The sequence below is a fragment of the Diachasmimorpha longicaudata genome, chromosome 4, assembly GCF_034640455.1.
Source record: "Diachasmimorpha longicaudata isolate KC_UGA_2023 chromosome 4, iyDiaLong2, whole genome shotgun sequence".
Taxonomy (NCBI): domain Eukaryota; kingdom Metazoa; phylum Arthropoda; class Insecta; order Hymenoptera; family Braconidae; genus Diachasmimorpha; species Diachasmimorpha longicaudata.
The window spans coordinates 10,589,865-10,615,744 of record NC_087228.1 but is presented as its reverse complement, the minus strand read 5'-3'; the positions used below and the strand labels follow the sequence as shown (position 1 = coordinate 10,615,744).

The 25,880-nt window shown below is 39.3% G+C and overlaps 3 protein-coding genes across 6 annotated transcripts in view; 2 read left to right on the top strand and 1 right to left on the bottom strand.

The window, feature by feature from the left end:
• Window positions 1-383: 383 nt before the first annotated feature.
• LOC135161436 (uncharacterized) lies at window positions 384-21,639 on the top strand. The gene is made up of 15 exons (XM_064118999.1): window positions 384-722; window positions 3,115-3,294; window positions 3,515-3,639; window positions 3,725-3,965; window positions 4,500-4,616; window positions 5,535-5,764; window positions 6,775-6,984; window positions 8,225-8,438; window positions 10,746-11,020; window positions 11,920-12,232; window positions 12,325-12,804; window positions 13,731-13,861; window positions 18,500-18,657; window positions 20,587-20,837; window positions 20,959-21,639. The coding sequence occupies exons 2-15, from the start codon at window positions 3,150-3,152 to the stop codon at window positions 21,213-21,215; spliced, it is 3,147 nt and encodes a 1,048-aa protein (XP_063975069.1). The 5' UTR covers window positions 384-722; window positions 3,115-3,149; the 3' UTR covers window positions 21,216-21,639.
• LOC135161438 (uncharacterized) overlaps window positions 11,887-25,880 on the bottom strand; it is a 72,358-nt gene continuing 58,364 nt past the window's right edge. Inside the window, exons 5-7 of one of the 4 annotated variants that reach the window (XM_064119003.1) lie at window positions 18,490-18,634; window positions 17,029-17,201; window positions 12,372-12,615 (exon numbers count right to left, since the gene is read on the bottom strand). The gene's annotated coding sequence lies outside the window, so the exon portion shown is untranslated. Of the gene's footprint in view, window positions 12,309-12,371; window positions 12,616-17,028; window positions 17,202-18,489; window positions 18,635-25,880 lie in introns of those variants that run through there. The other 3 variants (XM_064119005.1, XM_064119002.1, XM_064119004.1) reach the window with 3 other exon arrangements.
• LOC135161437 (uncharacterized) overlaps window positions 24,889-25,880 on the top strand; it is a 103,488-nt gene continuing 102,496 nt past the window's right edge. The window contains exon 1 of the mRNA XM_064119000.1: window positions 24,889-25,253. The gene's annotated coding sequence lies outside the window, so the exon portion shown is untranslated. The remainder of the gene's footprint in view (window positions 25,254-25,880) is intronic.

The window sequence follows — 25,880 nt, the reverse complement described above, 5'->3', positions numbered from 1 at the left end:
TGAAGATTGAAAAAAAAATGCATTCAAGTGCTCGATTGCACAACTACTGAGAACAAAGCATAACTCTTCACGGACAAAATATCAAAGTGGAAATATCCGCCAGAATATACCGAAAACACCTCAATGACTTCTAACGCGTTAGCCTCGAGTGTTTGGTGTCACGGGGTGCGCCCATATAACCGGAAGTTACTCGACAACAATCGAAATCGGATGTGATTGTGACCGGTAACCGTGGATGCATTGTTACACAATGAACGGATGAATTTTAGACATTCAACGTGTACAAAATCAATAATACTCTGTGGACAATAAATACACAGTTGTGAAACACGTTGAAAATTACTCCAGTTATGCTCAACGAAATTCAACGGATTCAGTGTACATCGTGTTTCTGCCACCGTGAGACACAATTCCTCCTCAGAATACTCGAGTTCAATAGATGTTCAACTGTTTGTTGAAAGGTTAAACCATTAGTGGATTAATTAAAAGTGGATTCTATCTGTTTGCAGAAAATCCCTTGTTCATCAATGAATGTATTTTCCATCAACTCATATTTTCGCGCCGTAATCAATTCTCCATTATTTCGTGTGTACATTGTCCGGATATTTGTGTAAATAATAACGGAAAGAGCATTCGATGTGAATTGTCTTTTCCACTGGTGATTTACATAATTGATTTTTTTTATCCAGTGAAATACAAAGGGAATTGGGAATTTCCAAAATGTGAGTGTTATCCATAAATAGAATTGGATAGACTAGTCTACCCAAAATTTTTTCATGACAATTAACACATTGGCCAATTTTTATTGCAAATTTCTCACCACGTACCAGCGACAAAAACTCAAATGAACCTGTCTGCGGACTTTGCCACATTTGCAGAATAAAATCAAAGGGGGTGAGACAATGAGACAAACACAAAAAATCATCCCAAGAGCAAAACAATAGGGACAAACAGAAAACGGATCGACTGTCGTGTAAAAACCCTCGAATGAAACAATGGCGCCAGTGTGTTTGCCGTCAGAAACACAGGAGAGGCACCCATAGTGACGGAAACGTATTCACGGAATTTTCTGAGGATGTGGTTCCTCCGCATTCCCATGAAATTCCGGGATTCGTTGGGGTTTTGGTTGGGTAGCAAAACGTCTGCTTTTCCACGATGTGCATAGGAGTACTGCATCGCATTGTGATTAAACTCGAAATAGGTGGGAGAGACATTGGATGCTGGGGTGGTGGGCATTAAGTCCTGAGGAGATTGATTTACTTTTGTCCCCGCAGAATCTTGAGAATACCAAAGTGCGCATATCAACGTGAAAAGATCGAGACTCGGGTAATAATTTATGTCCTTTAGATACGGAACAATGGGAAAGCCCTGAAAAAGTTGAAAAAAAAGGGGAACGAAAGGGGAAGAAAAAAAAAATAGAGAAACATGTTGAAGGTAAGCACTGAAGGATAGTCGCCTCGGGGTGGGTGAATTTACCGGAAGGCATTTGGTACTGAAAATATGGTAGATAAACTCGCGGCAGTTTATCTTTGGACAGAACGAAAGTTTGGATATTTATCGGACCCTTCGCGGACATTTTCCCGAGAGGCCCAGGAATTTTCCAGGAGTGGGTAGCTCCCAAAAAAATCAATTGAGACACTCGATATTCAATACTGCATTATGATCTCATTAATAATTATTTCAGCGATTGTGAACGACGTAATGACGGTAATGAAATGAAATGAAAGTGGGATAATGGAATAATGAGGGTATCTTTATTAGATGGCCTGGTAATACGAAAAGCTAAAGGTTGGACAAATAGCAGTGAAAAAACGTATCATTAGGAAGCCAAAGCGTCCGGGGATTACCGGGTGCTTCATGCAATCTATGCGTCTGTGTAACACTGTGATCTCCATGAGATTCACCCCTTAAAAAATAGTGAAAAAAAAACATCCCCTAAATGTAGGATTACAACGCAGAGTTATGTCATTGATCCTATCCTTTCCTACTCCGCCTAATGAGCCGTGATAAACTGTTGTCACTCTCTGGTGTTCAAAATAGTCGTATCAATTATGCACTGATAGATGAGTACAAATTTAAATTGCGTAACGCGGGATTTATTTGCTAAATTGGTTACATAAATCGACAAGTTGTCGATGCAGAAGTGCATCTCGAATGGGTAAAAATTTTTGCTGACTCTGTAACACAATGAGAATAATTTAACCGTGATATTGAATTGTTATATCGCGTATTTTATTTTCAGTTGAGTTTGCGAGATTTTTTTAATTGGTAAATTAATTCATTTTGATGGTAGAAATTTTTCAATCACTTAGTCAAACATTTAGACTTGTTTGTACATCCATAGATTTGGTATCGAGCCAAAAATTGCAATGGGAATTCATGACCGTGTTATTTGTCGATGTGCCCATAGGCAAAAATCATTTATTTAGAACAGAGAGGGACGGCGAATTCAAATAAGAATTAACAACTAACGCATTAAATGTGAGAGGAACGCATTCCGTGAAATCTCTATAATTTCTCATTTTTTGTTGGGTTGTGTAAGAAATTTTTGAAGTTGACTTTTTTAATTCAATAGAGGATAAAGGAAATTTTTTTTATCGCAATACTCAAATGTCGGGATTAAACTCCTAAATTTTACTGGTGAGAAATAAAATTTCAGCTTCTGAGCTATAACTTTCTACGATACCGTTTCGCAGTAATTTTTCTTATGGACTCCATCGTATCCTGATTCCGTCTTTGTTATTATTCCATTCGCCTCGTCGTTATTTTTCATTTAACTTTAAAAATCCTATGTAAACCCGTAAATTTTAATTTCCAGTATTGTTATATTATTACTTTGTGTGGGTTGACATAGTCGCGTAGACAAATAATCAATAATAAACGTACTCAAGCACTTTTGTGTAGTTAAATCCGTCAACATATTTGCTGTAATGCAAAGAACATGAAGTGGAGGAGGTGTTTGCAGAAAAGAGGGAGACATTGGTCTTATTCCTTTGGCGAATAAATTCTTAATGAGTTTTATAGAGTGCTTTGATGTCAGTAATGATGATTGCACTCTTCACTGAGAGGAATAAAACATTCAGTTTCTCAGGATGTTTCCGCATTTGTTCTCAGATATTCAACTGAGGTCGGACCGAATGTAGGACAGCATGGGCTGTACAACTAGTGCTGTGCCCTGCAAGACTGGTGGCTTAAGGCTCATGACAACGAAGCTCAACTTTACGAAAGACCAGTTGGAAGGGTTGAACGGATTTTTTCGAAGATCCATAGAACGTCAAGGGGTGTATAGCAAGGGTGACTTTTCCACGTTTTTCAAACTCCCCTGGATGCCACCAAAGCCCTGAGACGCGAAAAAAAACTTTTTTTTTCTCTCTCAAAAAAAAATCCAATTTTCCGCTACGATTTACTTTGTTGGCAAAAAAAAATGAACCGCAGGTGCCGGCGATTCCGTTCCCCTGCATAAAAATCACCCCGTCCAAATAATCATAAAATATTTTTTTATTTCCGCTCCCAGATATCGAAGAGATTGAATCAACAATTGAGAGATTGGTGCAACGACTGATTGCAGGAGTGAGCAATCTGGATTCTCGATTCTCCTCCATGTTCCTCATTTCCCTAAATGAGCGTCACCGGATCAAGGTAACTTCCAATCTCGCATCTCAACGTTATCCCCATAACTTTCCAAGCCACATAAGAAGAGATATCGGATTTATATATTTTTTAGCAACTAAAGTTTGAGTACTTATTACGCATCGATGCCCTCTCGACTCCGACGGCTGATCCAGATATGATGTGTGCGGCTGTATATGTCGAGGAAGATTCAACATCCCCAGGATTTGCTAGACTCGGTTTGCGTGGTGCTGATATTGAACATTGGGCCGAGTTCCTCGGACCCGATGGTAGATTGAGGAGGGATCTGGTAAAAGCCAAACTACTGAATCTATTAGCAGCTGCTACAAAACAAGGTAAACAAGTTTTAAGTTCGAGCTTAAGTCAATACGTGGCTATATATTGTGAGGATTACAATGAGTGATCGATTGGGATTTCAAGTTCAATTTTATTTGCATCATGTGGAGCAAATAAAAATGACGAAATATCTAATTTTCCTGAAGGTCTAATGATTTCGTCTTCCAAACTGAGAATCAAAAATGTCATGAATAATTTTGAAACTGCTATCAACTCCCGTGCACTTTTCAACGTGACGTGATCACGACGGATATAGTACACCCTCGTTATACTTGTACCCAGTGTAGTGACTGTAACGAGAACAAATGCTCTCGGTTATTCCTTGATACGTTGCCATTACAAAAAATCATTCCCATTTATTATCGCTCTTTCCTTCTTTGCCCCAAATATTTATCGATAAATCCACTTTCTTCGGTTCTATCTTCCCAACCTTCATCAGCCCCAGAAGATAAGATTTGACTAGACTTTTTCTACACAAAAAAATTGTTCCAATTATTCGATTGATTTAATCAACTGGCAATGGTTTGATTGAGATTCAATGGATGGAGCAGACGAGCGTATTTGTCAATGTCCTGGGCAGATAATTGATGCTGAAGCTTTGGATAAAATCCTCAAACAGCCAGACCACTGCAGGATTTTCTACGGGCCAGGTAATCATGATTAATTGTTATTTACAATCGCGGCGATTTACCGCGAGAAGTTTAGAAACAATACGAGTTTTGCTCGATATTACGCTCCCACTGTCCATAATCACTCCATGTCTCCCTTTTATCCCTAGTCTTACATCTCACAATTTTCTTTTCCCCATTCTCTACTGTAATATATCATATTAAGCGATCGTCGTAGAAAATGCTAAGTCACCTAAGTAATTCAATATACCCCATGTCCTATAAATTAGAATGTACGGTCGAGTGGAGTTACTTAATTATAACTGGCGGAGATTTAAAATTACGACGCAAACGAGCCCGTGAGGATGGGGGTGGAGGTTGGCTGGGCAAAAGAAAGAAGTGAAAAATATACAGTGTCTACGCGCTGGCCCCGTAAGGGAGAATGAAGAAAAAAAGTAGAAAAACATTCTTGAAATCCCTGAGCAGCCCCGAGTAAATCAAAGGAATGGTCTCTATAAAGAGCAAACGAAGAATATTTAATATTCTTGATTTTATTCTTTGTACAATTGCGATGAGAACATCACAATTCTCGTGAAACCAGGAGACCATAAATAATTCGTGTAGTCTTATCTTGCAATACCGGGAGAATCGTTTTTTTTGTTATTCCTCTTGTCCACTGAAAACGAGGGTAAAGATTGTGAATGACGACATTGAAATTTTCGGGAGAAATTTTTGCTCCTCGTATTTTTGGTGGGACAAAGGAGACGATGTAATTTCAGTTTAAATAGTTATTTATATACTAAATTTAAAAAATACTATCTCACTCTCCGGATGCAATAGCCGTCCGCCCTTTTTCCTTTCTCAATTTATTTTTCATTATATTTTTTGCTATTGTATCGGGCCGCCTTTCTCATGGAAATTTTCTTCACTCCCCCACATTTTTCCTCCCCCTCAAACCAGCTACATCAGAAAAAATACCAATGGAACCCCGAGATCATCGTGTGGCCCTGGTGGAGGACAGCAGTGGTATACTTTTGCGTATTGGTCTGAGGAGCCACAAATTTATTGAGGTGGAAGTCAGGCTTTTGATTGGTATTGGTGTTCCGACCTGGTCAATACACGCCGATTATCCCCGTCGAGTACCACTACACCATTGCGACGCACTTCTCCACTATAATGCAGCACAAAGCGTAAGTATAGAGTGATTCAATGTCTATTGTATTTCTCCGTATGTGTGTGTGCGTGTGTTCGTCTGTGCTAACAACAGTGGAGTAGTTTCCAAGTAAACAATTTGCAACTGGGAGAGGGGAATGGACTGGTAGAACATGGGGAATTTGGATTATTTAATTAGTCCGTCAGTGTGGCACAGCTAATCAGCTCTCTGGCTGCTTGACCTCCATCCCATTTCGATGCGCTACCCCTTGACTTGAGTTCCTCTGTTTGAGGACATTAATGTTTAGATTGGAGTTCAGGACATGTTGTGTGAGCTGCACGATATCTTATGGGAAGAAGTTCTCGAGAAAAAATGCTACGAACACGTCGACGTGGGGGCGAGTCTGACAGATAGCGTCCATTACTACTTATGTCATTAATGTTTTTCTTATTTTTCATCTCCAACAATTTCATTGGCAGTCAGTATTCGCAAATAATACGAATGAATTTTTGGCTTGTATACTAAAATTTAATTTCAAAGTTTTCTCGCTGCTCTAAAAATCTAATTTAATGTAAAATGCATTTGTCACTTTATCGGGGTGTCTGACACCTCCATTTCTCTAAGAACTTGTGTAGTACCCATAAACATGTCGTACTGAAACGCCTGGGAAATGAAATTTTTTCTCCTTTTACGTTCATTTCTTCTCTTTTGTTTTCGCGCTATTTTATAAAAGCGAAAAGGGAAATATTCAATGAGTAAGGAAAATAAAAGGAAGAGGAGGAGAGGCGGCTTCTTTCGCCGAGCACTCAGCCGCAAAAAGGTTCTCGTAAAGGCCCTCGCGTCAATTTTTATTCCGCGGAAATTTCCCAACTCTCCGCCGACCCGTCTTAATGTGATCTTATTATGCTAGACAGCATTATGCCAACAGCACTGTTGCATTATCCCAAGCGTCCCGGTTATCTGGAAATAATCTACAGATATCAGTCCCTGGTTGAAACCCGTGCATTTCCTCTATTAACGTCCCATAATTTTTTTTTCCCTTTCCAGGGAATGTATGCTGTCGCAGTGGGACCATATCCTGGTGCTAGATGTGAGGATAGATCGACACTGTGGCGCATACATGTGCCAGCTACTGAGACCATCATGAATCAGCATTACTCGGAGGAGAGTGTACCAGCAATGACGGAATGCGTGCTCATGTACGTCCTGGATCAGCTCAGGGGTAGAATATCGGTGAATGTACCGATGAAGTTGAAGGTAGGGTAAATATATTTTCAGTAATTTTTATTCACCAGGGCTTTTTTGTACATGATTTTTATAAGAATGTTATGCGGCTTTTTTAAACAGAGGATTTAGAAGCGATGATGATAGAGAAGAGGGAAAAATATAGGTAAATGACTAGAAAGATGTGTCTTGGGGAAAAAAATGGGGCTGCTCCTTTGAGTAATGGTTATCCTGTGCCCAAGATATTAGTACTCTTTGATGTTGTGTTTATTTTCGTTATTTTCTCCCCCTTAGTTATCCTTTTATTCTGAAATACACAGGCTATCGTTCTCCTTTGACGTTAACATTGTTTTTTTTTGTGTGGTTTTTGTTCTAGTTTCATATCGCCATGTCTTGTTTCCCACTCATAAGGGGAAGTAATTCATTCCCTTGAGACCTCAAGGGGCGTTCCATATAGCTATAGTATGTGTAGATGAAGGAGAAAAGAAGAATGAAGATCTTTGGAATTATTTTTGGATGTTGGTTGGAAAATTATCAAATTTTTCAACTTGTAAAAGACAAGCGGTCTATTTGTATTCAACGTTTTGGATTATTTTTGTTGTTTCAATTTTTGCCCTTCGGAATTGGTTTCAATTGTGGGACAAGCATTACATGGAAAACTTTGGGATGTACAACAGAAGTACTACGTGCGTAATGAGAAAAGTTGGAATCGATTTTGGATTTCTCACTTTCAAGGCACAAAACCTAGTAGGAAAAGTTGTTTCGTCTTATTGGATGGCGAATAAACAATGATTTCCCATTCCACTTAAGTGTAAGCTTTTCTTCCCTCTTTTCAGTTGTTATTCAGGAAGGAGGTGATAGGAGAAAGCCGAGAGGGTATCCACTTATGAATGTTGAATGGAGAGGTAACACTTCGTCTCTGGAGAAATGTGAGAAACTTGTAGATTGAATTTCAGGGTCTTTTTGGGTAACGGAGGGGCTACTCCTTTGCGAGCATGAATAATAGATTTAAAAATAGAGAAAGGATTGGCCGAACAATTTTTCCCTGTTTTCTTCGTTCCAGGTTTTTATACGAGTTGAATAGAAACAAGCAATAATTTGGTTGGAGTCGAAAGAATAAATGAATACGGACTGGTAAAAAAAATAATATGCATACATGACCTCTTCCCTAGTGCTTGAACTATCAGAATTAATTTTAACAACGATTCCGGGATTTTTAGTTGTACCGTTGCTCGTCATATTCCACATGAATATTTTTCACGACTTTTTCCAGAGAACTCTAAAGGTCGTGACACGTCACATAATGAAGACAATTCACTGGTGGTCACTAGAGCGAGCGGGTCCAGATCCATTGCGCTCATGGTCACCAGACACCCTGGCACGTCACGTACTCCTCGCACTCGATGAATTGGTCATGGCACTCAGATGTCAGAGTCTACGATGCTACTTTCATCCACGTTGCAACGTTATGCTCCAGTGCGCAAAAGGTAACTGACACATTTCATACAAAACGCTGTTGAAATGTTCGAGAAATTTTTATAATATCGTTTTTATCATAAAAGAGATATATATGAACTCCTTTCTATTGTTGCCTTTTTTCCGCCTGGGAATTGCAGAGTGGAAGGGTAACGGGTTGTATCCAACGGTGCGGAGGCAATATTGGTGGGGCAATATCGCAACTGGCGTTGGGTAGCTTATGAAATGTCGTGCTCTCAGCGAAAAGAGAAAAACGAATACAAGAAATAAATGGAATTATTTCAATAAGTAGACGAGTTTATTTTTTCACTTTTTACAAGTTCCTCGTGTGTCTTCGAACTGAGATAATTGGCTATTTCCATTCAAGTGAATTATGCAATGAGGCTTAAATTGTTAAAGGTATAAGGCGTAATATTTATATCATCGGGGTATTATGAAAATTAGTTAAATATATAAATTGATATTCAACTCATTACCAGAACCAATTTTATCATGCAGTGCGTTTCGAGCTAATCTACAGTCTCAGGGGATGTATCGTAATGTAGACTTACGAAAATTATCTTCGCCCGTCTGACAAAGTTTGGCCTTTGATTACATTACATTCGAGACATAAATCTGATGGGCTTAGGGGGGTGGAGGGTTCTTTCATGGCGTGTGATTTTAACATGGAGTATACTTGGTACTCAGTATCGATAATTGACTTCAAAAGGTTTGTTTTGTTAAAGAGCACTTGCTCCACCAACTTGCACGTACTTTACCGGAGAATAATATGTTTTATCTCTCCGGAAATGTTATTCCATTTTACATGTTTCAGTTCAATGCCTCTCGTCGAGTGCCTCTACTAATTAGTAATTAAGTGAGACTTAATTAATTCAGTCATCAATGAAATGAATTTCGCTGAGTTGTTGGCCGTCGGACGCAGTGGAAATTGTTCCTCGGGAAATCCGTAAATAAACTGTATAATATTTGCGAATATTGGAAATCGAACGGACTTATCTGGAAGCGATGTTCCATCGTAATTCCATGAATGTTTCCTTCGAAGAGCTCACTTCTCTTCGATTAAATGAACATCCTGTGTTTACTCTGATAATGGTTTAAATAATATAGGTGGACTATGGATTAAAATGTTTATAGAGGTGAAGAGAGACTTCGTGTTGTATTAGAAGAAAATACATTCTGTTTGTTCTTTTGAAGTGCGTCTAATTTTGGTTTTTATAGTTCGAATGAATCATTCACGCGGAATTAGCCAATTCCACACCGATGCATCACGTCGTATACCTAGGGCTCAGGACTGTGAGCGAAAACTCGTTACGAGTTTGCCGACTGGCTTAAGCGTTCCGTGAACACTTTCTGAGTGGTTGGGGGAGGAAAGGGAGTAAGGGGTTGGCATACGTTTGATACTCATCTCGAAGGGAACTATTAGTGATCAACAGGGAATGAGTAACTTTGTCATTTGCCTTATGCTACCCTTCAGGGAAAGGAAAGTCGTAGTGTTAATGCTCCAATTACTTATTCGCTGGGTAATTTTTCATTTGATTTCTCAGGGAGTTAAATCAGGCGAGATATTTCACATTTCACAGTTACTCGATCTCTCTTAAGGGTAGAAATGTTTGGAATGCATAAAGATGACAAAAAAAATCCTGAATTCGAAAGTCACTCACCATTATATATACGAACTGAACTTCCAGATGCATTACACACTTTAACAGTGAAGAAAGAGATTCCAGATGGTATTTGCATTGCATTCCCACGAAGAAAGAAATCTCTGCATAATGTTTCAATGAATGGGAATCTCTTTCCTGGTACTCGTTCGTGGTATAGTCTGATAGGATGAGTCAGTGAGGGAGTATCGGGGGTGGCCCAGATATATATTCACTGATGTTCATGAAGCGAAAGTAGCAAAATGCGGAAACTGAGAATGTAACCAAATGGTAAAGTTTCAATGAAATTAGAGTTGAAAATGAATGAATAATTTTTAGGAAAATTCTTTGTGGGTGCTCATAGTAAATTTAGCAGTGAAGTAGTAAAATTGTTCAAGTCTGACGTGAAATTATCACTGTTGTGCACTTTTCCTCGTAGGTGATGCCTTGAAATTGCAATTTCCTTAACAGTGATAATTTTTTTGGTGAAACCATTGGCCTGAATATTTTATTGCCAAAGATCTGTGGGGATAAACGAATTTATTGTTACGAAATGCGTTTCATTGGAAGCTCTTACTGCCACTGTATTCGATTTGCCTTTTTTAAAATTCTATTTCTCGTTCTTTCTTGTTCATCGATTATTTCTCAACGGGAAGTGAAGAAGCTGATAAATTTCAGATGGACTTCTTCATCCAGACGAATCGTACGTGTCTGACGCTCGACTGGTGGAAGCATATATTCTGGCGGTGCACCAGTACTCCTTGAACTTGACCCCGGCGGAGCCGCGACCCAGTGATGTACTTGAGAATGAGTTGATTATGAGATGGCGCCGTGTGATGGCATCATTACCCAGAGGCACCATGGGGGGATCTAGTGGTTACAGTCCAAGGCAGTTGGCATACTTGGGGCTTGTTCTTCGAGAAGTTCTTAAAGTCAGAAAACTTTCTGTACACGTAAGTCGAATCTCTTATTTCAGCAGCCGAGTGCAATGATAAATATTTCTTTCTCGTGGAGATACAAAAGTGTATAAATGAGTTTATGGTTTTCTCTATCTACTAAATATCCTCAGTAGTTCACTTCTTCATACTGGAAGATGTTTCTTACTGGAATAAATTCCAATTAGGTTTTCGACCTTCCATTGCTTCTACCAAATGAAAAACATTGTAATTTTGTACATAGAAACTTTGTCAATAAGTACCGAACTTTTTCACTAATCGTAAGAGAGTTCGTGAAGCCGCAAGAAAAGAAAAGAAAATGAACATAAGCACGAGATTAATAAAATTGAAAGTTTAGATTTTTTATTTAACGAAATAAAAAGACCTTCCAACACTACGGATGGGATATTTGACGTTTGAATTTTTTTGTTGACTCAAATGGACTGTTGTTACGCCCTAGCTGTCGTCACTAATTACAATTTGATTAATTAGGTTATTTTTCCAAGCGGCAAATCGTCGCAGACTATCGGGTTTTGATGATAAAAAAAAATCTGTGGAATTGATATTTTTTTATTTTCGATCACAAGCTCAACCTCAATCTTGTGAAACATAAACTTTTTTCCACATAACAAAGGACAGAGAAGAGCTATAAATATCAAGGGATAAATACTGAGAGACCATTATTATGAGATGAATATTAAAGAACAAATATTAATAGCCGGTTAAAGCGAAATAAATATGAGACCCGGTCTCAGCTAAAGTAGGTTATTGATATTTGTTACCTTTTAAATCCGTCTGTCACGTAGAGTTTTACCCCTTCCTCACCGCAATCGTTCTGTTCGTCCATTCAACAACCTATTAAATAATTATATACGACACAGAAGTAATCAAATGAAAAATGATTTATCTCTTTGCAGCATCATTACAATAATTGCAGCTACTTCAACTACAGTCTAGCTCACGATACACAATCAAATTCCCTAGAGAATTTGATCTACTTATTAATATTAATCCTGAAACAAGCCAGAGATCAAATTTATGCAATAACTGATCGCAAGAAGCGTAAAAAAGATCGTGGACGAGGAGTGCATGAGCACAGTAGTCCAAGTCACTTCGAACGTTCCACGGATATTCTCATCGACCTCGTCCGGAGGGACCGTGATACAGCTTATATGGATCTTGATAGTGACGTCGTGCTGGCGAGGGTACTCCTCAGATGGTTGTACTTCGGTAAATGAAATGTTGTCTTAATTGATAAATCCGTCGATGTTGTTCATTTAGTGTGATGTACTCAAGTCCCTTTTGTCTGTAACAAAACATAGGTATGGAGCATGAGAGAAAGACACTTGGTCCAATTCTACGACCATACCTTGGCAATCTATTCAATTCATCCCATGAGAATGCTTGGCACGTTGAGTCTTGGCGAAAACGTCGTGATATATACAACAGTGAAATGCGTTCACTTGGTCTCTTCTGTAAGCTTGTTACATCCCAAGAGGTATCACCTGCCAACGGCATTGTGGAGTCTATCTCGAAGGGTTGGTATTGGGCTGAGAGTACAACTAGGATGATTGAACGATCTGAAGATGGTTTGAAACTTGTATTTCTACCTCCTGGAAAGGCATTGAAGTACAGCCTTACATTTACTAATAATCAGGGCTTGAGTGCGTATTCCACTTGGAGTAAAGCAAGAAATGTGGCAAATGCTGCAAGACGTACAGTTATGGCAAGAACTAATATGATAACTAATGGAGAACGATTCGGTGAATGTGGAGCAATTGGTGAAGATGATGTTAATGAAGGTAAATATTCCTGGCATCTGGATTAAATTCACAGGGATTTTCCAAATAATTATCACAATTCATTAACGTGGGCTTTTCTCAAGTGGAGGGACATAATTTTTTTCAAACAGTTGAGTAAATAAATTAGCTGAATTTATACAAACTCTTTCTCGATTGATTGGATAATAAATAATGAATCAGGGTGTGAATTTCCTTTTTGATTAATCCCGGAGCTCACCATCTCTGAGGATGGTCTTTTGACCTTTTACTCAAAGGGCTTGGGGATCCTTCTACCTATCGTATTTCAGTTCTGTACCTCTAAGACCTTGTCGCGTGCAATTCACACCCTCGGGCAGCTCGGTAATTGGAGAATTTTCCGGTTTCTCTTTGGGTTCGGGCTCTTAACCGAAGTTCCAAGCTGGAACGATAAACTTGGGTAGAAGTTTCGGTGAAATTAATTAGAATCGGGTCATAGGAATCTTCCAGCACTGAGTATGCCTGCGCGACCTGTTAATGGCACTCAAGGAATGAGTTTTTTCGCACTTTTATTCCGTCGCAGTTGGGAAAAAGAGGGCACTGGGGTAATTATGATTAAGTTGGCTCATTGAAGGAAGTGCACGTTGAAAAAACACTCCTCTACTCTCCTGTTGGCATTGTGTAATTGTTGAGTATGTATTTACGTTGTAATGGAGGATTAATCAACAGAAAATAGAAAGTCAATCTTACTATTTGTCAATCTTCGCTCCGAGAGCCAATTATCCTATTGGGAGGACATAATTTGTGGAGAAATTCTCACACAGATGAGATTATATTATAATACCACAATTGATTGCACAACAAAGTAACGAGATGAATTAATTTTCGAGCAGTGCATAAACCCGCTAATTATACTGTGAATTTCATACGAGCATAAAAGCAAATATAAATGAATTATCATTCTGTTTCAGGGTACGCTCGTCACATAGAGCTTCGTAATTCAAGTCCGTTAACACACATAGTATCAATGCACCGCAGAAAAGGTAGACAACGAGGTCCCGGGGGTCTTATACCAGCGCTCGTGTCACTGAACAAATTTCGAGTGAGTTGAACCAAAATTTGAAATAATTCGTTTTCAGTTTTATCCCAACAGTGAATTTATCCATCTATTTCCTACCCGAATTACTACAACTTCATATTCATTCGCGATGAACTCTCGAGAGGTGGTTAAACATCGGGGGTTCAACTGCATTTATAACAACTTAAAGCTTGACACAGAGTAAAGAGATGCTGGAAATGAAGGGTGGGTAGAAGGAGAGAAAGTGCATACGCGAGGACTATGGTGTTTGCAGTTATTTGCTACGTCACAAGGTCTAATTAAACTCATATTCCAGAGATTAATTTGTGGCGTTTATGTACTTTCCAAGCAAATGCGAACTGACCCCTGAAAGGGTCTAGTGGTTGATGGGAAAATCTCACGAGCACATTTATATTGGTGGGTTCTTGAAGAGCTGTTCCAATGTGAAATGGCTGATGAATTTTAGGTTCTTCGAGTAGATAAGTAATTTGTTTTTAATTAAAAGTAACTACATTTTTGCTAAAGCCAATGATTCAAAGGAAAGTCAATGCATCAGAACAATTGTTGTGAGTGAAGCCCGACACTTATTCAAAGTGGAAGGCGAGGGCTGACTATAGCGTGTATTTATCTACTTGCTTCCCGAAAACGTCCATCAACAATTGTTTTTTCCTCTTCGTATAGCAATTTTCTGTACAACATTGTTATTCTAGCTTATCATTTATCAAGAATGTTAATTTCTTTGAAATGAAACCTGTAAATAAATTTTCTTTTCCAAGAAAAAATTAATCTCTCAAATGCAGGTTCTCCCCTAGCAGCTTCTACTTTTCGAGTTCCCTCATTGACAAACTTTTTTAATGAGTTGAGCTCTGATTTCATCTCAATATTCACGAAGTTTGTGGGGAGTATACCATCAGAGAGGTTCCATGATTGAATTAATCTCAGACTTGAAACAAATGAAAGTTACTCAACGAATTTATTTCGGTGACTGTGACTTGAGACATTATCATATAGAGGATTGTAGCGCATAGCAGCTTACAAAACCCTACTCAGTGCCCTCGGGATAGTTGGAAATACAAGTGAAATACTGGGCGGTTGTATTTTGCAAAAGGATTTTGAACAAGTTTCCTCGTTTGCGGAATTACCGGTGCGAAGAAACGAGGTACTTTAGGTCGCAGGCTAAACTTGCCCACCTACTAATCTACGAGCACAAGGGGACAAGTTTATTGGCGTTGGGCATATCGAACATCATTTATATCAGACTAAAGTGTCCCTCGCCCCTCTTCAATAAAGTGATTTGACTGACAAACAAAACAATGGACTTGGGAAGGGATGGGGGGTCATATCCACTGAGGAAAATGAAAATTGACGTACTTTGACATGACGTCAGTGGAGTGAACTAAAATTCCATTCCGATTGTTGATTTTTACGTTTTCCGTTGCTCGTACTTGTCGACAGTAAAAAAAATAATATCTCGCACAATCGGATAAACTTGAAGAAAATGGGGTGTATAGGTGGAGCACAAGAGTATAGGAAGGAGAGAGAGGTGAGGGTGGCTAGTTGAAAAGTAGAAAAGCTTGAACATTTTAACGGTTCCCGGAGTTTCCTCGTTTTCTCGCGTATACCTTGTATATCGTTTATATATATCCCCCCATTCCCATATAGAACCAGTGATTCTTTTTTCACTACACTCTACACACATGACCGTGCAACTTTTCAATGTATTCGCAAAGGCTGAAGGAGTACCGGTGGACAGCTTGTGGTGTTATAGCGAAAAATACGAGTTTTCAGGGCATCATAAATGACGGGCTTGACATTTTATTTTGCGTATATGTTTTGGCGATAAAAACTAGGGGATGAAGGACTCGACGAAGAGAAGCGGAGGGAGTCCTCGTATTACAGGGGTTTGATATATTAGTGTGGAAAAAAGAGGGCTCGATCCTCTTACGAAACGATAGCTGAGATCCCCTTTTGGTCACGGCAAATATCGTGTGCTCAACATCGATATCTGTCATCGAATTCTGATGCATGATCCACGTATATCATTAGACGCGAACAGGGATTGAAATACTGGAGGTAAAGTTGGGGATATTCTGATTCCGTTCGTGGAAAAATGGAGGAAATATAAAGTGGTGGAATAAAATGAGTCACTTTCATTCGAGATTGGAATTTGATTTTGGTGTCTTGATGCTGGACGAGTCTTATTTAAAGAACAATTCCCACGAGCATGTGTTGTCGAGGGGTAAGAGAAAAGTCTAGGAGGGAATGTAAGAGAGACCTTTCTCCACTAGCCATTTTTTTACTCCCGCAAGATCACGTAGAGGAATTCTCACTTGGGTGAAGCATAATATATGAGGATGGAGGAGGGTGATACCTTGAAGAATATGCTCAGATGAAAATCCGAGATAAAGACGTGGGAAGTAACTTATTTAAGGATTCGGACCCTGCCAGTCTCACGATAAAGTCCTCTCGACACCGACACTGCGTTCCCACTGGGTCACTGAGTACCGTAAACCTCTTTCCCAGTTTTTTATGGAGGTAAAAACGAGCTTGGCTAAAACTTGAGAATTGCAATTACATTCAGCGCAGCTGGTAGTTTAGAGTTTAGACGGCCACGTGCTTGGCATTCATGGACAGTGAGGTATAATGCCAAGTGGGGAGAGGAGAAACCGTATCTTCACTTCTGGTGGCAATGATGATAACACCTGCAGAGATGCTGAGGTGGAAGTGAAAATCGGACACGCGAGACCGTGGATGGAGTCACAAAAAAATACCAGAGGACCGACACTATGAGATTATCATTCAAATCAGGAGCAATTCCTCGTGCGTTATTATCAGATTATCCTCAAGATTTTTTTATGACGTCACATTTCATGAAAAAAAAAATAGGAAGAAAAATTTCGGCGCAAGCACTAGTCTTCATGAGATCACCAGCGCTGGTTGGAGTATTATGTCATTCCTATCCACTGATGTACACACACACACAAATGTACGCTTAGTCCCAGGAGCACCATTGGCCCTCCACGTGACTGGTTAAACGGTAGTGCTTTCTGATGTGCGACTCCCGGTGGAATAATCAAACTGACTTGCCTCCCTCCGGCATTAAGGAATAAAGCCGCCAGTGCCCCCCCCCCACACTCCCCCAATATTCTCATTTTATTCCAAACTCTGGAGTAATAGTTAGTGCAGCGTACCATGTCTCTTGACTCACTGGGTTATGCACTAGGTTTCGCAATGCATCGGGGATTTCTTTTGGAGGGCTCAACCACTATTTCAGCCAATTTCCGGTTTGGAGCTTTGGAAAGCATCGCTTAATGTCCTTTGGGAAGAGCTCGGCTTCGATTTTTGGGAGAGAAATTTCTAGTCGCTGAAACCAATGTTATTTTTGTTAGCCGGGCTCTCGTGATAGAAATGACACAGAAAGGGAATAAAAAGTGCTGAAACGAATCGAAAAAATTGGGGTGGCATGGTTGTTTCATTCGTTTCTGGGTTCACTTTGGGTCAAAAAAGGAATCAACATCCGGGACAAAATGCGTGAATTGGACGGGAAAAGCTGGTGAATTTTTTTCTTCCGTTCACTTGATATCCTGATCGTACCTGCAGTGATCAAGATCCAGTAGATTTACGACAATTAAAGATCAGACAGCTACATGATGAGTTATGCAAAAAATAGGACATATATGTGATTTTCATATTGCAGATGTGAAACTATTTTTTTTCTGAACAAGTAGTTGAAATATTTGTACACACGTACACGCGAAATTGTCGCGTATTGAATTCCAATGCTCTGCTCACGCCGAGGGGCGTTAGTTTCGCGAATACAATTTAAATAAATTTCCCCAATGAATGTGAATGCAGTACTTCACAGCATATATCTAGCAGAGAATAGGAGGAATACTTAAAATGATTAGCGAATTTGTTCTTACGGCCATTATTCCCGAGTTAACAGGAGAATTTTCCCCCTCTTTGAGTGTGCGAGTGCCCGTGACGCCCTCACGGGAATTTTATTTTGATGATTTGATTGAAGATCAGAAGTTATTCAAAGTGTGCCGATTAAAAGTTCTCTAACGAGAAATTCATGCAAAAACGAGAAGCTCAATCTTGTTTACCCCTGTGAGAGGTGCGGGGGTAGCGAGTCATGTGACTTCGGCCATTGCACTGATTCGTCGAATCTAGGAGGAAGGAAGTTCTCTTCTGAATACTTCAGAGGCTTTTAGCTGATAAGGGTACATCAGGGGTTCAGGGGCCACATGAGTTAGAGTATTCAAGAGGGTCAAAATCCCTTATTCGACATTCTTATAAGTCCATTTGATGATACAACAAAGGACAATGGCTGTAGACCTTTTTGTCATTATGTACCCTTTATGGTTTTAATTTATGTCACAGAGAGCAAGAGGATTAAAATCCCCTACTAGGTATTGTTATAAGTTTCACTATTTTTTTATTTTTATTCAGACAATTTATTAATTTTTAAAAAATAAGTATGAATTTTATTGGGAATAAATCATCCCTTGTTCAGTATGGATGGAACTCTTAAAAAATTATTCCATTTTTAAATATGCGTTTAATTGAATTTGTTTGACATTTATGTATTCAGTTTGAATGATTATTAAGGCTATAATAATTTTGGTATAATAAAATGAATTTAAACTCACCCTCGAGCAGATACTCCAGGAGGCTGCAGCAGTATTACCCCGCGAGGAACGAATAGCAATGTTGGATGCAGTTCAAAGGGTATCAAGAGAAGCGTCTCGACGTCTGCGAAGAACCAGCTGTCCAGACCTCAGCGCCCCAGGCACCCTGAAGCAAACGTATACGCCAAGGTAATTCATTTCAAATTTCAAATTTACCGTTTAAATATTTAAAAGTTCAAACTGTGCCAAACAGTTCCCCACGAAAATTTGACACATTTTTTTTTTGAATATTCTTTGATGAGCATGAAAATGAACTGTCCTGTATTGTGACAATGAGCTGTCTCTGGGTAACTGACAGGGGTCTTTTATGTTTATCCCTCTGTCGATCCCTCTTCCACATTCAATTTTACCCCTTGATTGAACTCCTGACAGCGACATGTTTCGTAAATGTTCCACTATAAACCTGAAACGTAAAAATACTATGGCATGTAGAATGGTAGTTGAATGAAAAATAGATGAGAGCGGACTTTACTTTTTTCAACGGACTTTTAAAAATCCAGGAATCCTATTATGCGAGTGAGAGTAAAAAAAAGTCAATCCCATTCGAGCGAAACTCGTTTGATGGATTGAATTTTTTCCTTTAAAAAAATCAGCGTGTCTCGTTTCATGACATATTTCTTCATGGTATGTGTGTTCTGCGCTGCATAACTGTAATATTTTTGAAAAAAAAATAATTTGCAATAATATTTTACTGCCCATACCATTGAATTTCACGTAAGTGGACGTGATTGCTCTCAATTTTTGGAATATCAGGGAAATCAGTGGAGAATGGAGAGATGTAGGACGGGATGTAACACCTCATCTAATCCCCGGAGGTGAACGGGAAAAGGGCAATTCAGCCCTCCGAGAATATTTCGAGATTACATATCGGCTACGAGTCAGTGATGCCCGTTGGTGAATTGAAATGGAAACTCTCTCGGTTTCATCCCACGTCTCTCTATGTCTCCTCTCGCTTCCAATTCTCAATTTTATTGATAAAATCGGTAACTGCCGTCCCTGAGATTCTGAACTATTCAGAATCCCCCGTGATTATCTATTAATGAATCCAAAGCGTTGTACGAGTGAAATTGGAAATGTAACACGGAAGGGGTCAGGAGGGCTTTCACCCCTTCCGGCCTTGTTGAGTATATTATATATCTCTGTATGTACGAGTGTGGGGATGAAAAAAAAAATGTTTTTAATTGATGGCTCCGGTCGCGAACCAGTCCAATGCAATCATGCTGAGTACACGAGTGGGTTCAGATCCCTCTAGTTCCTCCATTCACCCTTTCTGTCCTTCTATTTCATCCTATTTGCTCTTCAACGTTATTCGCATTTTTACCTATTTTTAGTACACTCTGTTTTTCAATTACCTGATTCTCCCACGGTATTTTCCGTCTCCCTTGTGTTAAAACAGTATATTAACCTAATCCAGTACTTGGTAAATAACCCTCGCACCCTGTGTAGACATACGTGTGCTCGATGGAACGATAATCACTCTTCAGGTTCTCTTTGATGCAGATCGTAATAACTCCTTGCTGCTAGGCTCTTTGATTTTCATAACGTCGGTTCTTTGAGTGATTTTTACTCTCATCTTTCACGATTTTTTTTCGTTCAATTTATTCCTGAGATGAGATTCTATGTTGTCAGATTGACGAGCCATAATATCATTGATTTTTGTCTCGATTACTAGGAAATAATGGCTTTGGGTACTGACGAGTTGGTGATGGTACGGAGACGAGATAGACTGACCTTTGGTGTGGAATTTAGATGGGTTATAAATGTACTTAGTTAATGGCGTTGGCTGACCACCATCAATTTACCTCTCGCAGTTTCCGTATCTCCATGAATTCTGGACGGAAAGACAGACGGGATTTGTATACCCGCATTTTGCTGACTTTGAGCTGTCAAAAATAAAATTCAAGCTCCCATTGGTGGATCCTCGGTCAATCTAGTGATTTGAACTCTTTAAAAGGACATTTTTGATCCCCTTGCTTTAGTTGTTCCATTATTATACGAAAAAGATCAGTTGGAAGTGGATTATCAATGACAATAATTTTTTTTATACACCGGTCTCAGGTCAGAAAGCTACCTGATGGAACCACCCTCAAAGCCCGCATGTCCCCGACACCAGAGTATAATCACAGAGCACCAGAAACAATTACAAAAAGAAATACTGGAAATGCACGACATTCTATCACGCGGGCTGTGTACCAGGAATACCTCAAACCCTTGGGACACAAATTCAGGGCTTTCCTGGACGTCGTCTCTGCGTTCAATCGGAAGGAGCAGACTCCGCAGAAGTCGACCACCAATTTGGGACACCATTCGTACGTATGCATGAGGGTACTACATACCCTCGTCTATCCGAGGGTAGTCCGAGAATATCGAATTAATTTCGGGTAATTTGAGCCGAGGCAAAAGGGAATGGTTGAAATGAATAATTTTCAGGTACTTCACCGATGTGGGATAGTGTTAGTAGTAATGGTAATTTCAACAAGTGCAAATCTGAGGAGATGATCAGCCGTGAGGAGTCACCGAAGTGGAGCAATTCGGACGGTAGAATTTCAAGAAGTGAAATTGCTGGTGACGATGAGATTCTCCCGTCTTGGGAATTTCTCGAAGCAACTTTGAATCAGAAATTGTTCCATTATAATACCAGTGATGATAATAAGCCTGACAGTGAGCTTAATCATCTGAACTTATGACTGAATTATCCCCTAATTAATGAGCAATATTTCTGCGAATGTACTTCTTCATAATTTCAAAAATTCTGGACCTCTTCCCTTTCAATCTTTCATTAATTTTAAACTCAAAAATTTTGCATGCATTGTGCTTTGAATCGGAATATTTTTACCTCTACCATTACATCGACCATTTTGTGGGTCCTCGCAACGGTAAATACATACGTGCAGACGAATGTAAAGGACCTCTCGAGTCCAAGTGGTACTCAACTCTACATTTATTCATTCGTCACTCATAAATGAACATCAAAGTGTAAAAAAAATCAAAAAAGGACATTCATGTATAAGCAAAGAATACGAAAAAATCATAATTCTGTATAAAATGTAATTTGAACTGTAACGTACGCAATTAGCCAAAGAGTATCATCACATCTAATATTTAGGAACATATTTTCATCAATTATCTTCCCTCCCCGACGTATTCTTCTCTAGTTTTCGTTAACCCTCGTCAATCATCGAAGTTGGTGGTTCAGAAAAGAATTTCGTGAGACGCACCAGAAGGAAAGGATCATTTATCCTTATTACGAGTGTCCTTCATTCTACAAATAAAGTAACCCTAAACTCACCCCAGCATCGGACTCCGGAAATATGGCTCAACATTTATACATTTCTTGGCAAATTCCATGTTATTAAGAAAAATTGTAAATGAAGGGTTGTTTGTTTCTTCAGCTAATGGCGATTCGGACTTAATACTATTAGTGTAACTAGCAATATCCAACCAATTAGTAGTTTGCATCGATTTGAGGTAATCAAGGGAAACCAAATAAAGCCTAGTCAGACATCAATATACTATTTCCCGTTAGTAATTAGCTTTATACATGAGTGACTACAGTACTCAAAGCAGTAGCTACTCTATTCCCCTTCAACTTTGAGTCACCATCGAATTTTGTGTATATGTTGCGACATACGAGAGCAGTTGGCTCTCTTTTGAATGAGTTCCACTCAGTTCACGTTGTTTTGTCCAGTTAAACGGGGTATGGATAGCCGTCAAAATTTCTCCGGGAATTAGTTATTAAAATATTGACATTAATCTCGTCAACACTCGGCTCCTAACTTTATAAGCCCCGGAGACATTCCCCCTATTTGTTTAAAAACCCATCAGAATGAAAACATTTTTATTCCCAAAAATATGAAAATCTTTAATTGGAAGCGCAACGTGGAAGGAACGAAGTCTAAATTAACCGCTCTAATCATGAATTTTCTCATATTCCCATTCTAAATGCTAACTACGGAAAAATCTCATCTGCACTTAATCCCCACCAAAATTACGGCCATGTAATCTTCCGTTTACCCACTGGAGCCAAAATTTTTCTCTTCAGGAAATGAAATACACTTCATCTTCCACAATTCATCGAGGCCTTTGTAAAATAAGACAGGTGGAAAATGGTGGCTGTCAATTCTTCCAATGGTCGATGTCTCAATTAACTCCAATTTTTCCAACGGTCTCGGGGGAAAGTGAGAGATAGGAAGAGACTGGGAACCAGCGAGATACACATATACATAAAAAAACAGTATATACACACAAGTGATAAAGAGGGGGTTGGTTTCCTAAGTTGAATTAGCGAGGAGCTGAAAGCGTCTACGTTTGCACGCATTAACCGTAAATTGTGTTTATTATGCATCCGGCAGTGGAAGGCGGGAGGCTATAATATTATTGTAACTGCTAGGTCGTACACGAAACCCACTAGGTTGCTTTTAATGAAACGCATTTATTATAGCTCCCCGCACTTTTACCTTTTCGCTGTTTCCCTCGCAAAATTTTCCCTCACTTTTCAATTTTTCCTATTCCATATTTTCTTTTGCCATTGGAAGGGGTAATGAGGTAAGCAAATCTGCCGAATTTTGTACCAAAATGTTCGTAATCCATTGTCAATTATCGTCTTAATCAGGATCAACCGCGGCGCGGTTAATGGAATCGATTTTTATAACAGCAGCAGTGCTTGAGGCTTTCGAACGGAAATGGGAATTTTCCGTGTGTAAAATCGAGCATGGCTCATGCACAGAGTGCGGATATTGGAACGATGCGTCATTTTTTTTTGTCGGAAATTTTATGCTCCAGAAAAAAAGGATCTCTGCATTTTTCACGTAACTTTTAAGCCTTCCGGTACCGCCTATAGATGAACGGATTATGCGGTGTAAAATTTTCACTCATAAAAAAATTTCTCTCAAATTTGGGGACTAAATTTCCAATTTTTACAATTTCCAGAAATTTTTTATTTGATAAGACCCATCAAAAACCAGTTGTGGTCCTTTTGGTTCACCGACTAGTGTTGAATTATTAATTGAATATGAATATTCGGTATATTTCATTGAATTTGAAAGAAATAGAGATTATATTTTAAAAAATTATTAGCTAGACGAGATAAATCTGTAAAAAAATGGAATACCGCTAGAGCTAGAAGCACTTCCTTTATGATTGCGTCCTTGTTACCAGGACATCGCATACTTTAACAAAGAAAGGGATTCCCTTGTCGTTGTAATGCAAATTCTACATTGATTATGGCCCTCACTGAAGTGGGATCTTTCCTGCCCCCACCCTTTAGGCGCTTCAACATCGATACATTTTTACGTGAGATATTTCCAAGGGTAAATCACGGTAAAGTCGTTAATTAGTTCGCCGAGACCGGCCGCTAGTGGAGGCGATAGTAATTAACCATTCCTAATGGAAACCCTCACACTATCAACAGCTCCCTCAGTCCTCTCGATTCGTTTGGTATTCTTAAGCTCCTTCATCCCCGGGGCTCTTAAAATATCGTCTAAATATTACCCCGTTACTGTCTTGAGTTTTTATTTTACCGGCTTTTCATGTTTTGCATTTTTCGAGAACGTCCAAGTAAACAACTTGTAATTGGTAACTGGCAGGCGGCCAAGAAGGCTTTTCCAACGATGGAAAATGGTAGTTTCTGAGTATTTAGGGGAAATAGCCAAAGGATTTTTTTAAAAAATAGTTTTCATCGTTATTTTCCACTACGAAATTTGTTTAAAGAGTGGGGAGGGAACATTCGGGGGTTTTCCATTAGCCGGTGTTGGCAAAACGATAAAATGAGAGCTTTGAAAAATAGAGGATAAATACTTTTGCAAAACTCTCATTAGTCTTTTGCAGTTCAGAAAATTTATTTGTTTACTCGGTGGTAAGGGGAGGGTAAGAGTGATGGAGGAATTTTTCTATGAGAATTCAACCTACTAAAACGTTCAATTCCATTCAATGTAAAACTGTGCTTTTATTCGCGTCATTGGCTCGTGTACCCGGTAATTGAATGACGGGAAAATTAAGGTAATTTTAATTCTTGGCTCTTGGACGATGTCACTGACGGCAGTGGGTGAAACTCCCTCATTCCTCTCCCATTCCTTCCCTCCCCCTACCAATTCTCCCGCTCACCCCATTTCACTGTGGTCTTTCGTCGGAGGTGAGAGAAAGAGAGATGAAAATCGACGCGAGAAAGCGATGAAAATAGAGAGGGTTGAAATCGGGGTCTTGCGCTTCAGGGGTGCGTTTGCAATGGGGTAGGCAAGGGGTGAACGAGGGAGAGGAATAGAGGGAAAATGGTACAGTCGTTTTTCCCCTGTATGTGTGCGCCAGCGCAGTGCCAACTGTGCGGTTGGATCTCAGTCTCACAGCCTCCCTTCCGTGGTCCGTATCAGCTTCTCGTGAGAGGTGTGTCGATCGTGTTCGCGCTCGGTATTTCCCTCGTACATCAGGCGCATATATTGAAAATTTTCACGTGAATTCCATCTCCTGAGGATGAATTAAAAATTCCTTCCCATAAAATAATAAAGTCGTGATTGTCATCTCGTTTTTAACTTGAAATTAATTTTTTAATCTCACATTTATTCATTTTTTTCGAAACTTATCAGTGTTGATTATTGTTTTGATAGAGTTTCTTAATATATTTTTCATTGAAATTGTGAGTTTTGAAGTTCCAGACCCAGAGAAAAAGGGTCTCAACACTTTTGGAATGTGGAAAATCCCTTGACCGCGATTACCCAACGGCACGTGACTTGGTAAGCTTTTATTTTTATTCTTCACCTTTTGTCCCATATATGACACTGCAACAACGCAGTGACAGAAAGTCCAGTTTTTCCGTTGAGTAAATAGACACTGGTGAAGTACCAGGTATCACTGAAACTGTGGACAAAGTTCTGACATTTACAGGGCTATTAAAGTTCTAAAAAGGATCGTAAACGTGGTCTTTGACAGGAAGTTTTCGTGTAACTGAAAATATTAGGATTTTTTGAGTCGGGTTTTTTTATTGTTTTCACTGGCTTGGAATTGTTTGTAGGGGGAGTTAGTAGGGCAGGAACTTAAGAAGTGGGATACTGTGTCATTCATGCTCCAGTGGGAGTTGAGTGAGGGCAATTAAATGGTACGAGACCCTGAAGCAATTAAAGCTCTGCACCTTTTCTCACATGATTCTTTTCTCCTTTTTTAAACTCTTTCTAATGAACGAAAATACAAAAAATACCTCGGAGTTGTAGAGAAGCTGCACTGAACGTTGACTGCTCTTATGTTAGAGGATAATTAGCATCTAAACCTCACGAAATTTCCTGATTTGTGATTTGATTGATTAATCGATCTGCGGACTAACTTTTCCAGGTCCATTTTCCCGGTTGTCTCTGCTTCACTTGTTC